Source organism: Microcaecilia unicolor, chromosome 3 (genome assembly GCF_901765095.1).
Source record: "Microcaecilia unicolor chromosome 3, aMicUni1.1, whole genome shotgun sequence".
Classification (NCBI taxonomy): Eukaryota; Metazoa; Chordata; class Amphibia; order Gymnophiona; family Siphonopidae; genus Microcaecilia; species Microcaecilia unicolor.
The window spans coordinates 66397545-66414400 of NC_044033.1; the positions used below are offsets into that span (position 1 = coordinate 66397545).

At 44.0% G+C, this 16856-nt stretch overlaps 1 protein-coding gene across 1 annotated transcript in view; it reads right to left on the minus strand.

Moving 5' to 3' along the window:
- TGFB2 (transforming growth factor beta 2) overlaps nucleotides 1–16570 on the minus strand; it is a 162819-nt gene extending 146249 nt beyond the window's left edge. The window contains exon 1 of the mRNA XM_030196022.1: nucleotides 15221–16570. Within this exon, the coding sequence (XP_030051882.1) occupies nucleotides 15221–15566 (346 nt within the window). The 5' untranslated portion in view covers nucleotides 15567–16570. The remainder of the gene's footprint in view (nucleotides 1–15220) is intronic.
- Nucleotides 16571–16856: the final 286 nt, after the last annotated feature.

Genomic DNA, 16856 nt, shown 5'->3' on the forward strand with positions numbered 1-16856 from the left:
ACTATCAAAATAGAGGAAGCTTATTTTAACCAGATGAAAACAGCTCACCTACTTTGGGGGTGGGAGGGGTGGGGGGGAGAATAGGGCAGTACAAGTGAGAGACATGAGAGGTTCAGAGCATACATTTCTGGGACATCTCCCCTTAGTTAAAAATATAGGCTAACTTTAACTTTTATGGTCAGATACTTCATTTATTTCATATACCGCCCTTCATAAAAAAAATATCTATGTGGTTTATATAAACGTTAGAGACACCCATAGGAATGCATTGGCATCTCGTTTAGCGCGTGCCCAATTTTAGAGAGCGCTAAAAACATGAGCGTGCCTTAGTAAAAGGGGATCTAAATACTAATCACTAAAAATAATCTCATTATTAAACATGCTATAACAGCCGTTAAACAACTTACGCAGCCGGCTTCTCCTACATAAGCGCACAACTATGGAATGGGCTCCCAAAAGCTATGAAAACAATCCACAACCACTTGAACTTCAGGAAATCACTAAAAACTAACCTCTTCAAAAAGGCCTACCCCAACGACCCCACGTAACCCTCTTCACCTACCAACACAGCATGACTATGATCGAACAGGACATCATGCAATCTTCATCCATTCCGACCCTCCACTTATACCTCATACGATCACTATACAACTTTGTATTTGTTATCCACCGACTGGGCAAACACAAAAAAATCTGAATTTTGAAGTCTGTAATCTTTTAAAATTTACCTTTGAGATACCTGCATATACCACATTACAATAATCAATTTTAGAGATTAGTAGAGCATAAAGAAGAGTTATCCATAGACATATCATCAAAATAAGTATGGACAGCATGTAATTGACATATGACAGCAAAACCTTTTTTTTTACTACCATTGAAACCTGCTCAGTGAAGCATAATCAGTGCTTTTTTTTTTCTAGGAAAAAAGGTGACAGTACCCCTCCATTGCCCCCCTGCAGAGACCTCAACACCACCACCACCACCCTCAACTACAAGCCCCCCCCCCCCCCAGGTGAATCTTAAAAACCCTAGTGGTCTAGCAGCCTCTTTGGAGCAGGAGCATTCCCCACTCGCTCCTGCCCATGCTGGTTTTGCAATCAAAATGGCTGTCAAGACTGCCGCAAAAGGTTGTGGCAGCCATTTTGAGATTGGAACTGGCATAGGCATAAGTGGCTCCAACTGTGCTAGTTCCAGTCTCAAAATGACTGCCGTGATCTCTTGGGGGTGCCTTGCAAGCTGCTGCAGGAAGTAGCAGCAGCCATTTTGATTCAAAACCTGCATGGGCTCCTGATCCGAAGAGGCCACTAGACCACCAGGACTTTTAAGGTAAACCCGGAGAGAGCCAACGTGTGGGGATGAAGAAGCTAGTGATCAGGGAGCGCCCGCTTGCCAGGCGGCTATAAAAATTTGGAGCCAGGAAAAAAGTGCTGGTAAAGGATACCGGCGCGTACTGGCTCAAAAATAAACCCTGAGGATAATTGATAATCTGTCATAATCCCATTCAAGATACTTGAAAGAATGTATGATCTGAATGGACTGACCAAACAAAACCAGTTCAACAGAAGGCTGGACATGACAACTACCATTTCAACATGCTAGTTTTTTTTCCTGGATTAAGTATAAACAGAGTGAATGAATCCATAATGCTACCTCATCCAAAAGTAGTATAGTAAACCAACATGATATCATCTGCATAAATAGATATGCTGATGCCATGATACTGAATGAAATTTGCTATGGGGTTTAAGAAAATATTAAATAATGGAGAAAGAATTGACTGGATGGACCATACAGGTTTTTATCTGCCGTCATTTACTATGTTACTAAATCACAACTCAAGAAATGAGAACTAGATATAGATGATAATGTAGAAACTTAAAAATATTCAGGCTAATATCCAAAGCAATTTAATGAGCCAGAAATGGCTCCTGGCCGGTCAAATCCCTTGTTTGGGGCTCACCAGTCATAGTCAACGGCACTTAACTGGTTAGTGCTGCTGAAAATTCCTGGTTAGCGCCAAACTCGAAACCAGCTATTTTGGGGGCGTTGCAATTGGCCAGTTAACTGCTGATACTCAGCATTTAACTGGCCAAGGTAACCATATAAACAGAACTGCATAAAAGTCAGTCCTATCTTCATGTGTTTCGCCATAGCCGATTAAGTGCTAAACACGTATCAACATGATTTAGGTGGGTTTTACTTTACATTTTCATTTGTTCCGAGAAAGAGCAAGGAAGTGCAACAATGCATTCCATGGACCTAAACCTCACTCAAGGTTCCTTTTACTAAAGCGTACCAAAAAGTGGCCTGCACTGCTGTAGGCGCGTGGTTTGGACGCTTGCAGGTCCATTTTTCAGCGCGCCTGGGAAAAAAGGCCTTTTTTGTGGCTGAAAATGGACATGCGCCAAATTAAAGCCAGCGTGCATCCATTTTTGGCCTGAGACCTTACCGCTACCCATTGACTTAGCGGTAAGGTCTTATGTGCTAACCGGACAGTAAGCGTCAGCATGCATGAACTGCCGATTACCGCCGGGTAAACGCCAGGTGGTAGAAAACAGAAAATAGTTTCTACCGCGTGTTTTGGACACACGTCAAAAATGGAATTACCAACCAGGAAACACGGTGGCTAGGCATTTGACGTGATTTGGATGTAAGTAGGTGCCTACCCGACTTAGTAAAAGGGTCCCTCACAGTCTTGGTGAATATTAGTTAATACTATCAAATCATGAAGAAAGAAGTGGGGTAGAAAATACTTTAAACACACTAAATGATAGACCACTCCACATAAATATAAACAATTAGAGATAGCAAAAACATATCACATAGAGGAAAAAGCCTCCGTGAGCCAAGACATACTTAATTCAGTCTATAAGCGACTTCAATATAATCATGGGTGAAAAACCTCCTGTGAATAAAACTTTAATTTTTTGTAAATAGTTTAAAAAAACAGTTTATTCACGGGAGGTTTTTTTTTGCTTATGATTATATTGAAGCCACTTATAGACTGAGGCCCCCTTTCACAAAGCCAAGCTAGTGGCTGCTGGTGTGGTAGTGCTGACCCAGCCAATTCACTTTGGGGTCCTTTTATTAAGCAGCGGTAGGGCTAACATGCGGGTAGCGCATGCCAAATCGACACTACTGCCGGGGTAATTTTGAAGTTGGCGTGTGCTGTTTCCCACTCTAGAAAATATTTTTCTACCACTGGGGGGCGTTCCCGGCGGTAATCAGCAGCACGCCCACATTGGCGCATGCTGCATGAGTACTGCCTGAATAGCATGTAAGCCGCTACCGGAAGGTCAATGGGTGGCGCTAAGGGCTCAGGTAGTAAATAGCCGCACGCTACTTTTAATTTCAGCGCACGGACATTGACTGCCTTTTTTCCCAGCTGTAGTAAAAAAAATGGCCCATCACGTGCTAAAAACACCCACCCACACTACCGCAGGTCACTTTTTACTGCAGCTTAGTAAAAGGGCCCCTTTAAATGGGCTGTGTCGGCATTGCCGCATGGGTTTGTAAAAAGTGGGGGGGGGGGGGGGGGGTGAATTGAGTACATCTTGGCTCACAGAGGCTTTTTCCTCTATGTGATATATTTTTGCTATCTCTAATTATTTTTATTTATGTGAAGTGTTCTATGATTTGGTGTGTTTATTGGTTAATGGCATGGTAAAACTTCTACAGTATGAAAAATGAGGATTACAAATCAGCATAAATGAGTAAGCTGGACGAAGAGGCCTATTTAAAACAGCAATCTGCTCAATGTACCAACACACATACATGTTCTAGTGGCATCTAAGAACATTCATCATGAAAGTCATGCTACTAACAGGAAATAAAGTAAGATCGAGCATCAGAGACAGCATTCACACTGACCAAAACAGTGGTTGTGGTTGAAGAAAGACCAGAGTAGTTCTGTACATCATCTCTGTCTTAAGACTAGAATATCCAAACACCTATTCTCATCAGTAGAGCCAACCACATAGTTTTCAGATCCTACAGTTCACATACTCTCATGAAAGTCGACTGAAGAAACGTCATTAATGTGAAGATTAAGGCTCCTTTTACAAAGCAGTGCTACTTATTATCAGTGCACTGAATGCAGTGGCGTACCAAGGGGGTGGGGGTGGTCCGCCCCGGGTGCACGCCGCTGGGGGGGTGCCATGGCGTGCGCCTGTTGCCCTGTCTCCGAGTTCACAATTCGCATGTGTTCACTGCTCCCTCTGAGTCTGCCCCGGAACAGGTTACTTCCTGTTCCGGGGCAGATTCAGAGGGAGCAGTGAACACATGCGAATTGCGAACTCGGAGACAGGGCAATAGGCGCGTGCCGCAGCACCCCCCCCCCCAGCGGCGTGCACCCGGGGGGGTGTCATTTCGCCGGGGGGAGGGGGGTCGTGCTGCACCCGGGGGGGAGGGGCGCATCGGCGATCCACCCTGGGTGTCAGCTAGGGTCGGAACACCACTGACTGAATGCAAAGAAGCACTTTCAATTCAGATGGGCTTCTTTGCATTCAGCACATGCTAATCAGTAGCACTGCTTTGTGAAAGGAACCTTAAATCTCTAAACAATTTTAAAAGTAAATTCCAAGGCTACAAGAATAATAATCTCAAACATATCAGCTAGCACTATTAGAACCTGATAGGCAATAAAATCAACAAAAAATGAAATGTTCTGCGGGTTTTACAAGAAACCTACCAACATTCACAGTTCGCTACCTGCAAGACAGATCATTGTCTAATGAGTCTGTATACGTTACCACAGAACATCCTCCCCACATAGTCATTTAAGAAATCGAGTCAGATGGATAGAACTGTGAGAGGCAAACATATCCTTTCCTGATAGCCAGGCCACAGTAAATACCAAAAGAAATCTGCCTGTTGCATCTATATTTAAATCACAAACGATAGTCAATTTTGTAATTCATGGAACAAAATTTCAAAAGGAGCCTTTTTCCTAGAAGAGACATCAGCCACAGTCTGAGAGTTGGTCTCCTGAGGAAAGGTCTACAAAACTGTGTCACGTCTGTGATTAATATTAAAGATTCTTGAATCTTCTCAAATATTTTCCCTTAGCAACTGCAGTGGTAGTGACCCAAATCAATCCAAAGAGCTCCGATTCCCTATCCCTTACTGAGATCTCTGCTATAGCCCTAGGAATGGGAACAAGAGTTCTGAAAGGCTGTTTACATTTTTTTTTTCTTACTTAGAGGATTAGTAGTCCAGAGCCAATAATTTGCCTTACCCTATACAACTTGAGAGGCCCTTTAACTAAGCCGCGGTAGGCTCTACGCACATGCAGCGAGCTCCCACATGAGACTACCGCCAGGCCAGCACACCCTCCTGGCGGTAATTTCATATTTGGCACGTGCCCACAACGTGTGGATGAATTATTTACTTCCTCCTATGCGCACCGGTTCCGGCAGTAATCGGCACTTGGTACATGCCGACCGGTCACCATGCGTGTAGCTCGTGAGCCTTTACCACTAGATCAGTGGGTGGCATTAAGGGCTCAGGCCAGTTTTGGGCGCGCGCTGATTTCATTTTTACTGCAGGCCCTTTTCCCATCCCATTAAAAAAGCCCTTTTTTGTAGATGAAGGTAAAAACTGGCCCGGCGCGTGTCCAATACACGCGCCTATACTACCGCAAGCCACTTTTTACCGTGGCTTAGTAAAAGGGTCCCTGAATTATGTGAGACGGGTTAGAAAAATGAAAGCTGTTGGAAACTGTTTCTGGCCAACTCTGGGAGCAGTTATGTGGGAGTTAGATGGATACGAGAGAGCATTGAGGTTTAAAATTAATATGTATAAGTCCAAGGTGCTTAATATCACTGTACCATCAAAGCTCAATGTCCCTTTAAGTGGGATATTAAGTCGATATTTGGGGGTTCAATTAGGGGGGCTTGAGAACTAATCTTTATTATTTGAATTTACAGACCCTTGCTGGGAATTTGGAGGATTTGGAAAAATGGGACAAATACTGCTTATCCTGGTTGGGACGCACAGAGGTGCTTAAAATGATTATATTACCACAGTTCTATCGTTCTCACTCTCTGCCCAAACCCCTTGAGGATAGGGTTTTAGATAGGTTGCAACAATTATTTTCTCATTTTAGATGGGCATGCCAACGACCTAGGGTAGCCAGAGTGGTGATGTGTTTGAGAAAGCAGGAGGGTGGATTGGCTGTGTCCAATACTAAGAAACACTATCAGGCAGCTCAATTGTGGGCAGTATTGGAGTGGCAAACTCAGGATCCTAAGCAGTGGATGGGCCTTGAACAGGGAGAGGAGGGTGTGGTGCCATTGATGCATTTGCCCTGCCTTCCTGGGCAAGGGGGGAAGGCGGTAGGTGGGGTGAGAAATCCATTTCGGCGCTGTACTTTGAGGGTATGGCAGTGTACAAGGCCCTTGCTGTTGGAAGGTAGAAGATATTCTTGATTTACTCCATTTAGATATAATAGGGATTTGATTCAGGGAGGGGTCAGGACATTTTTAGGAGATGGGAGGCTCAACAATTAGTTTGTGTGGGGCTGCTATTTAATCTGACAAAGTCCATTCACTTTGAATGGGCTCCGTCGGCTTTGCCACACGGGAACCCGCTAGCATCCTATATAATAAAAAGCACCTCCAACATTCTGAAGCTGACTCTGTGGCACTTAAACCTTGAGGCATTCGTGCTCTCCATCTCATGAATTGACGTCAGTACTTCCTGGTACGTCACCAGAGACACTGACCAACCACATGAAAGCAGCACGAGGCACACCAACGGACTGATACACACTGCCACAGACCTCCCTCTCCTGTCTGACTTCAGACACCCGCCCTCTCCTGTCCGACTTCGGACCTCCCCCTCCTCCCCGACCGACTCCCTCCCGAATCGCCATGCCGCTACAAAAAAAAAACAAAGCCGGCACTTACCAGCTGATCCCCCCTGCAACGCAGCACTGACAGCCGGAGCCAAGGGAAACGCTCTGGCTCTGAAAACAGCAGCAGTCAGTCAGGCAGGAACTAACTTCCTAACTCTCACAAATTCTTTGTTTAAAATAAATGTTATGGTTCACAGATTTTTTTTTAAGTGAGGAGAGAATGAGAGAGCCAAGCAGAGAGCACAGAATCCTGTCAGATGAGAGTCCAGGGTGAGGCAGGGACCTTGCAGTAAGGTATGCCCCCAAAGGTGACTGAGGGAGGGAGGGGGGAGGGCGACCCTGGAACTGGGTGGTAGGGAGACCCTGGAACTGGGAGGGGGGGAGGGCGACCCTGGAACTGGGAGGTAGGGAGGCCCTGGAACTGGGAGGGGGACCCTGGAACTAGGAGGGAGGGGGGGAGGGGGACGACCCTGGGAGGGAGGGGGGCGACCCTGTAACTGGGAGGGAGGTGGGGGCCCTGGCACACACTCTCATTCTCACAGACACACTCTCTCTCACAGACACACTCGCACCCAGTCTCACTCTCTCTCTGTCACACACACACATTCACTCTCTCTCTCTCACACACAGTCACTCTCACACACACTTTCTCTCAAACATACACACTCCGAGGAAAACCTTGCTAGCGCCCGTTTCATTTGTGTCAGAAATGAGCCTTTTTTCCTAGTGGCTTAATAAAAGAGGTCCTAAAATTGTTACTTCTTTAGTATTTTGCTTGTAATATTTTCTTTGTATTTCTGAATCAAGAGGATATTTGTATGTCTTTTGTTCGATTAATAAAAATAAAATAAAAAAAGAATTAAACTGTCAACTAAGGGACCTTTTTACTAAAATGTGTTAAGAAACAGGTACAGCAAATTTTAACTTGGGACTTTCGAGAGCAGTAAGCCCATTTTTAATGTGGCTCTAAAATAGGGCTTTTTTTAAATTCTTTCATTAGCATGCAATCACCAGCAAAAATATTAACATAGGAATACTTATCACCTCCTATTTAGGAGGCGCTACATTCTCCTGCATTAAACATGCATTATCTGATCATCGTGCTAATGTGAATGTACTAGATGGATAACGCTTTCAGGCCAATTCCCTGCTCATGACAAAACCTCTCCCACAAAAATAACCAAAAACAAAATAGCAAAATTAGCGCACTTTGAAAGGCAAAATACCACAAATGCCTTTTTCCCCCCACATTAAGGGACCTGTTTACTAAGCAGCGTTATAGGCGCGTTAACATTTTTAATGCGCGTTAACCATGTACGTACCTACAATATCCCTGTAGGCACCTACATGGTTAGCGCGCACGCTAAGTATAGCAGTGGCGTAGCTACAGGTGGGCCTGGGTGGGCCTTAGGGCTCAGGCCCACCCAACATTAGCACACATTTAGCGGTAGCCGGTGGGGATCCCAAGCTCTGCCAGCTGAAGACTTCCCCCTGATGGTAACAAAAATGCTACTGTCCACAATACCGGCACCTGCGCATGCTCAGCTTTCAGCGCATGCCTGCTACAGACTGCCAAGGTGGAAAGGAACGTTTTTTTCACCAGCTGAGATAATTTCTTTTGGTGGGGGTGGGGGGGGGGGGTGAAGGGAACACTTGGTGCCCACCCACTTCTTGCCTAGGCCCACCCAAAATCTGTTGTCTGGCTACGCCTCTGAAGTATAGATGGCTAAAAACACTAACGTACCTTAGTAAACAGGCCCTTAGCAAGCTGTTTAGTAAAAGGAGCCCTAAGGTACCAGATTCTTCTAGCCACAGCTTTCTATTGTGAATATCCCAAACGAGCAACCCAGTTTAATGTGAAATGTCACATAATCATGTTTGAGCAACGTGCTGTCATATGTCAGTAAGACAACCAAGCTATCTTGTACTTTGCAAAGAATCAGGGAAGCTGCATCTCTCATCAATTTGCACAGATTACACAAGGAAGATGTCAGAACAATTTGCTTAAATGCCTAATAAATATTTCCTTAGTGCATCTGATTACTGTTTGGGACAGGAACAAGTCATCAGCACTTCTAATACAAAGTAGCAGAACCAGCTGCTGAATTGCAAAATGTTCAGACAGAAACTACTACTAATAATAACAATAAAAAAAAAATTAAAAGCTAGAAAAGAGATTCTAGCTTTGCCTGTCTTTTAAAAGAGTTGGCAATTTTAGCATAATGAAACCAGTGAAAACATGAGATACAGACAGGGCCAAATAATAATAAGAAAAAAAAAAAAAAGACAAGGGAGTGAAAAAAAAAAAAGTGAAGTGGAAAGAATGACAGATTTACAGCCACATTTGGTGGAAATGCAACAATCACTGATAGACTTCCCCAGGAAGTGTTGAAATTACCCTTATTGAAATAAATCCAGCAGTTAAAAATTAAATTATCTTTCCCAGAACATTCCAATTTCTGCGCTGGGAACAACAGATGTTTTAATACGCTTGAACACAGTAATAAAACTAAGTGCAGTATCCCCTTTCCAGAAGACCTCCCTTTTGCTTTTGCTAAATCAGGCTGACCTTGTGGCCATTTTATAGGGTCCTCTTTCAAAGTCAAAGCCGGACTACACAATGGCAGGATTAAGTAACAAATGCTGATACCTACTATGGCTCAAAGTTATGAATGAATGGTTATTTGTGAACTAACTTGTCAAGACAGATGCAGTATTTGTCAGTGTGGTGTGGTGTGGGTTAGTCACGGCAAAGAGCCAACGAGGCAGAGCCAGGTCAGAGTCACAGTATCTAACTTTTTCTTTCTTTCTTTTTTTTATTCAAATAGAATGATGCTATAGTATTTACTAAGGGCTTCTTTTGCAAAGCCGCACTGCCAATTTTTAGTGCGGCAAATGAGAGGAAGCCCATTCAATTCCTACGGGCTTCCTCTCATTTGCCACACAGGAATCGCTAGCGCAGCTTTGTAAAAGAAGCCTTAAATTAGGTCAACGTTCCAGCCAATGTTTTCACAGAATTGCATTCTCATTTTGATTTACAGGGTTCAAATTGTTTTAACTTGGACCGCCATGGATCATGTTTAGGCTGTGGGGTCCTTTTACTAAGCTGCAGAAAAAGGTGGGGCTGTGCTAGCATCAGCATGTCTTTTTGATGCGCTCTGATGCCCCTTTTTACTGCAGCAGGTAAAAGGCTGTCTTTTTTTCCCCAAAAAGAAATGGCTGTGCGGTAAGTGAACCACTTTGTACTAGAAATGCTGATGACTTGTTCCTATCCCAAACAGTAATCAGATGCACTAAGGAAATATTTATTAGGCATTTAAGCAAATTGCTCTGCGTGGCCATTTCGTGGGGGAGGGGGGGGGAGCACTTACCGCCACCCACTGAGGTGCTTTCATGGACCTGAGTATGACATCTGAGGCTGGCACGACATATTTTTAAAGATGGTTTTTGAGGGTGGGAGGGGGTTAGTGACCACTGGGGGGATAACGGGAGGTCATGCCTTATTCTCTCCGGTGGTCATCTGGTCATTTTGTCACCTTTTTGTGCCTTATTCGTAAATAAAACACTTCTGGGTGAAAACGTCCAAGTGTTCGTCAGGGACGTCCTTGGTTTTTCGATTATGGGTGAAAGACATCCAACTGTTTGGGTACACCCAAGTCCCGCCTTTGCTATCCCTCTGACATGCCAACTTGAAATTTGGACATCCTTGCGATGGACTGCAGTTGGAGACGTCCAAAATCGGGTTTCGATTCTACCGACTTGGACGTCTCTGGGAGAAGGACGTCCATCTTCCGATTTATGTTGAAAGATGGACATCCTTCTCTTTCAAAAATGAGCCTGATAGCCACCACAGTGAAATCAAACCAGAGAGAAAGTGCTTAAGCAAGGCTGCTATTGAATATCTACTGATGGTTGTTACAGAGAAAAAAAAGATGAAAAAGCAATTAAAATTTGATGCCAGAAATTAAAAAAACAAAACAAAACATAGTATCTCCATAGCCATTTCAACAAAAAGTTAAAAGCAAACTTGTCAATGTAAACACATCTGTCATGGCCTCTAGAATGGGTTATTATTGTAAGAGGACACTCAAAGCCCCTACAAAGATGCAGAGCTGCTTGCTTGCTCTCTCTCTCTCTCTCTCTCTCTCTCTCTCTCTCTCTCTCTCTCTCTCTCTCTCTCTCGCTCTCCCCCCCCCCCAGTGGCTTGTTCAGTCACAATATGTGTGGTGTTAACTCCTAATCTGTAAAGTACAAAATCTTTTATCAGAATCACTGCAGGAGTACAAAAGGCAAGTTGGCACATCTTTTGGTGCTTACATAACATCAACCAAAAAAAAAAAAAAGGATTTAAAAATATGGTTCTGCTTTTTTCTCTCTTTTATCTCCTAGTGATTCTGACACATAGCTATTCAAGTTTCAGAGAATTCATCCTACCTGCCTCCCTCCCCCACCTCCACACACACACACACAAGATTGAATCCATATTTTGAAAAAGTAAGGAAATCCTCCTGGCCCTTAACATTTGGTAATGAGGCCCTTTAAGTGCAGGGCAGATCAACTGCATGCAAATCTCTCTCATAAATATTCATTGTGGATACCCTGAAAACCTGACTGGCTGGGGTGCCTCCAGGACCAGGCTTGGGACCCACTGGCATAGCTGCTTTTTTACTATTAGTAGCCCAATCACTCGGAAAGACTAGGAGCCTACACGCTGGCTACAATCACTGCTAAATCGACTCCTTGTTGACAAAGTAGAACCATGTCATTGTATCCACTAGCTGGCTTATAATGTTTTCTTTCATTAGCCAAGCACTCAAGGGTATGACAGTCTGTATAAAGTGATATTCATGCAACCAGGCTCATGGAAAGATAGAACACATCCAATAAAAGGGATCCATACTGCACACGTTTATCTCAGGGGGTGACCTTTAGAAACAAAATATTCTCCTAACAGTAATGTGTATGCAAGCGAGTTTTCTTAAATGGAGTTGATTGTGTTCTGTTCACCATGTTCCTTCTAAGTATGCCTACACAAACAACACAGAGAGCGCAACACCAGGCTTATTTACTTTCTAATGTGAAAGGCAAGGGAATTCTTACAATACTTGAAAGCCTTAGCATGCGTGCAGTGGAATTTTGATAGTGTCAATAATTATGTGTTACACCTCCGTAAGGTACAGCATGCAAACACCACTGCTGCTGTTAACACTATCATTCAGCATTACTATAGTGCTACAAGCTGAGTCCAGTGCTGCAGTGACTCAACACGAGGAAATTAAAATCAGAAAGCATTAACAACAACAACAACAACAAAACCCCAGTCCACCAGAAATCTCACTAGGGTCTCTGTTGACTAGGGGTGCTGATCAATTAGGAAGTGGAGGTGCCTTTGCTAGAAAACCTTTCTGATTGGACTTATAGACTGGAACTCAGTACACAATATACACTTTTCAAACATTCTGCAGGGAAGGATGTGCTTTCTCTCATTCACAGTTTCCATGTGTACATGGATACAATAACTTTTAAACCAATATCACTTCTTTTACTGATGAAGCGTAGGCAGTGCTGTGCTGGTCGGGGGCTACCAGGACCTCTTGGAAAACCTTAACATGTTTTGAAACAGCAAAGAGCAGGACAAAGCTGGAAAGGACCCCTCCTGGATAAAAAATGGAGCACCTCACTGTGATTAAGGGATATTCAGAAATGTTCTGGCGGAATGTGATGATGTCACAGTGGCCCAGTTGCACCTAAAGCAACACCAGCACATACTGTAGTAAAAATAAAGTTTAAAAGCTTGGGAGAGAAGTGGGGCTTAACTGGATTTTGACACCTAATGGGGCACTGTAGAACCTGAAATTTCCACCGGCTTTGGGCCCTGTCATAGCAGCCAGTTCTGTAGGTACAGTGGGTGCTGAGCACCCCCCCCCCCCACCCAATATTGGCAAACTCCTTTATTTGTGTCCAGAGAGGGGTAATTTCTATTGGGTTTGGCAACCCCCCAGTCTTTTCGAAACTTTGGCATCCCTGACCTCTAGGATAGCCAGAAGCCCTTTATCCCATAGCATAACCTCAGCCTGAGTCTCAAACTAACAGTATATGAAAGATTAATATGAGTAAAATCAAAACTAATCAGATCCCTTCTTTAAATGTTGACACAGTATTATTTATATCCTATAAATACCGTCTTAACTAAAATTCATTCCAGGATACTGGCACGCAGCCAGTTCTATTCATATTTACTGTATTTATATAACACCCTTTGCCAAGGATAATATTTAAGACGAAATATGCCTTGAAGCACATACAATCTCTCTTATAGCTTCTCTTTCATATATTCAGATCGCTAAAAATATTCAATCTAAACTTTGTGAGAAAAAAAAAAACTTGTCCTCCCAGGGGTTATCAGCAATCGGCTGTAATAGCCATCTAAGGGTATAATTAGAACATATTTGCAATACTTGGGTTAAAGTCAGTTACTGAAGGCTAACAACTTCGCATCACTGATCTTTTCCCATGCTGTCCTCTCCGCAGCTTTTGACCTCGGCATCGTCATAACCTCATATCACTTTGGCTGAGGAACCGCGGAGCTAAACCTGGAGTAAGCATCGGTGTTCTTTCGACGATGCTTTGCAGCATCTGTGTTGCTTCCTTTATCAAAAGTGCTCTACGCCTGGCACTTTTACAGCAAAGCAAAAGCAAAGTTATCTTTCTGAAGGCGATGTGCACGACCTGCTAAGTCCTAAAAGCAAACTTCTGATGCACTCTGTCGGCAGAGAGTTGCAAGCTCCAGCGCTGGTCCCATGCGCCTCTCTCCTATTTAGAGTTTATGTTTGCAGTTTGCATCTGTGAATTCAATTTTTCGGTCTCCTCTAACAAAGCAGATTATAAAAGCCTTCCCCCCTCTGGCTACCGGTTTTTGTGGCTTCAGATATCTCACTTTCTTTTTTTTTTGGGGGGGGGGGGGGGGGAGGAATCATTCTAACAGTATTTGGAGCTCTGGTTATTTATTGTTTTGATTTGTTTTGGGGGGGTTTTGGCAGATAATATACCGAGGACCCAGTAATTATACTGTGTTCAACTAAAGGTTCAGTGGTCCTGGTCTTTTTTTTATTATTATTATTGCTCTGGTCTATTTGTGACACTTGGCAAAGTCTGATCTGAAGGTCTGCCCTAGGTGAAATGCCAGGAAAGCCAGCAGGGTGGAGAAAGCCCTCCATTGTTTCCTCTCCACTCTGTGGGCGCAGCGTTATTCCTACAAATGACAGGGCAACTCTTTTACAGGTAACGCACAGTGGTCTTGGTTGCTTTTTCTCTGCTAGAATGACCCAGATCTGTGAATGTCATTTATACCCCGGGGAGAGAAAGGCAATAACAGCTGGACACAGCCTAGCCAGCATTTTGGTCCATGCAAGACAGATCAGGCAGGCAAGCTGCCCCTTGTTTAAAAACACCATAAGCGTTAGAAACATCTCGGAAAAAGCTACTAAAATGGCTTCATTATCCGTTTAGGAAAAGCAGAGTTCCGAGCTTTCAGATCAGGTTAAAAGTATAGGTGAACGGACCCCCTCAGTGCCAAGCCCCAAACGCAACACGACTAGTGCAGGTTGGGAGAGGTGGCTAGTGCGTGACTGCTCTTGTACAGGTATTTCTTCCCTGGTGTTGGACCAGAAATGATTTGCACTGACGAGTGTCATTCATTTTCTAGTCAAATTAGCATTAAGATATATTCTCTGTGGTATGTCGGGGGGGGGGGGGGGCAGAGTGGATAACTTTATGGTTGATGAAATGTATCAGCTTTAGAATCACACAGTTCCCCAGTAAACTGAACTACGCTCGTTCCAAGTGCAGCCAAGTGTATCGGTTCTTAAGATGCTCCGGGATCTTTTGTGTAGATGTTCATTTTAAAAGGTGATGGTGAGCGCGGGGGGGCGGGACAGGTTGACAAATGGCAACAGAAAGGGAAGATAGAAAAAAAATCCCTTATTATTTTAAAAAGTAATAACTCTATACCCAGAATGGTGCTTGTACTTGTTGCCTTTCTAGGTGAATAAAAGCTATTCCCTTTCCTTCTATGCCCACTCCTTCCCCTTACCCAATATATCAGGTCCTCCCAAATTCTTTAGTGTGAAAATCCATCTAAAAAAGGCAGAAAGGAAAACAAATCTGATAAAAAGAAATTAGACAGCTGGGCAGTGTGACGATAACGGCGGAGAACATAGACCTAGGAAAGGAAAAATCCTGGGATCGGGTTAGCAGAGCATTAATCTGATGCATAGGGTTGGCATTAAAAAAAAAAAAGCGAGGTGGGGGCATAAAATGTAAAAAAAAAAAAAAACAAACAAACATAAGCAAGCCACTTACTTTCTGAGAAGTAATAAGGCAGCATGTCTATTTTGTAAACCTCTTTGGCGTAATAGTCCTCGTCGGTCCTTTCCCTCTCACAGGTGGAAGTCCTCTGGTTGGCTTTCTCCTGCAGCAGGTCCCTGGTACTGTTGTAAATGGCAATGACCTCCGGGGGCACCTCCTCGGGCTCTGGGTACTCTTCGGGAGGGCTGGTGAGCTTCAGTTTGCTCAGGATCTGCCCCCGGATGGCCTCGATCCTTTTCCGCATGAACTGATCCATGTCAAGGGTGCTGCAGGTAGATAGGCTGAGAGCCATTATGGCCAGATCCAGAGTAAGGAAAGCGCTCAGGATACAGTAGTGCATTTTCTGATTTGTAGCTTGAATTAACACACAAAAATATGTACAAGCGTCAGCTGTGCCAGTGCTGGAAATTAAATTAGAAAAACGCAGCAAGAAATGGTGACAATTGCAAAAATAATGGGAAAACTCTAAAAAAAAAAAAAAGCTGGGGAAATCGCTCAAAAAAATAGGAAGTTAACCTGCGAAATGATGAAGTATAAAATAAGATTTCTTTGGAAGGGAAAGGACAATAGAAGAGTCCTGGCTGGTTAAAATATACTAAGTGAAGATGAATTATGAAAGGATTCCTGTCGCTGCTCCCAGTTCAGCTTTGAGGTTCTGAACTCAGTGATCCCTCCCACAAAAACAAGTTCAAGACCAATGATCAAGCAAATGAAAACAAATAAAAAACAAAAGGGGGAAGATGACCTATACATAGAGAGAGAGATTGATAAATAGATATACACCCCTTCAACAACTAAGCCCTTAAAATGCCAACTTGCTGGCCTGATGATCCCCGTTCTGCAGGCACACACGTGTTTGGGGACGGGAGGGGGCAGAGCCCGGGAAGGTCGGTTCTGAACTCCGTGCGGCACCGGCGGGCAGACGATCCAGATCTTAAGCGTCCCGTAGGCTGCATGCACCCTGCCACCGCATCCAAAACTCTCACCACTCCGTTGACTCTTCCCCTCCAGCTCAGTACTCCAACGGGCATGAAAAAAAAAAGTAAAACCAACAAGCAAACCCAAAACCTTTCAGCTTGGCGATTGCAACCTGAAGCCAAAGACAACAAAAATTGCAGGCACTTTTCTCCTATTTGCTGGATGCCTAGTTCTTTATTATTTCGGCTCGCTCTCTTTGTGCTCAGCTGTGCACCGGTAACTGGATTGTTGAGGTTCCCGTGCCATACTGGGGGAAAGCAAAATAAATGAGATCACATTCAGTTGCAATGACTTGAAGGGTTTAAAAAACAAAGCGAAACGATTAAGCAAGCGATGTGAGCTGCAAGCGGTGCTTTGAGTTCCTCTTCAGGCTGTTAATAGAGTAAACCTGGGCAGGAGCTGCCACTGCTCCGCAGCCTTTCCACCCGCCTCCTCCTACTTCTGCTACTCCCCCGCCCCTGCTACTGCTAAGAGCCCTGGATTGGAGAGCGGAACTGTCAGCTGCTGTGCCCTGCGCGTGTGTAGGCATAGAAGAGGAGACAACCAATGAGAGGAGACTAGGACTTGCTCGGGGAGCATGTGGGCAAGACAGCTTCACCAGAGCATCAGAGTGTATGTATGTATGTATGTAGAGAAACAGACCTGAATTGTA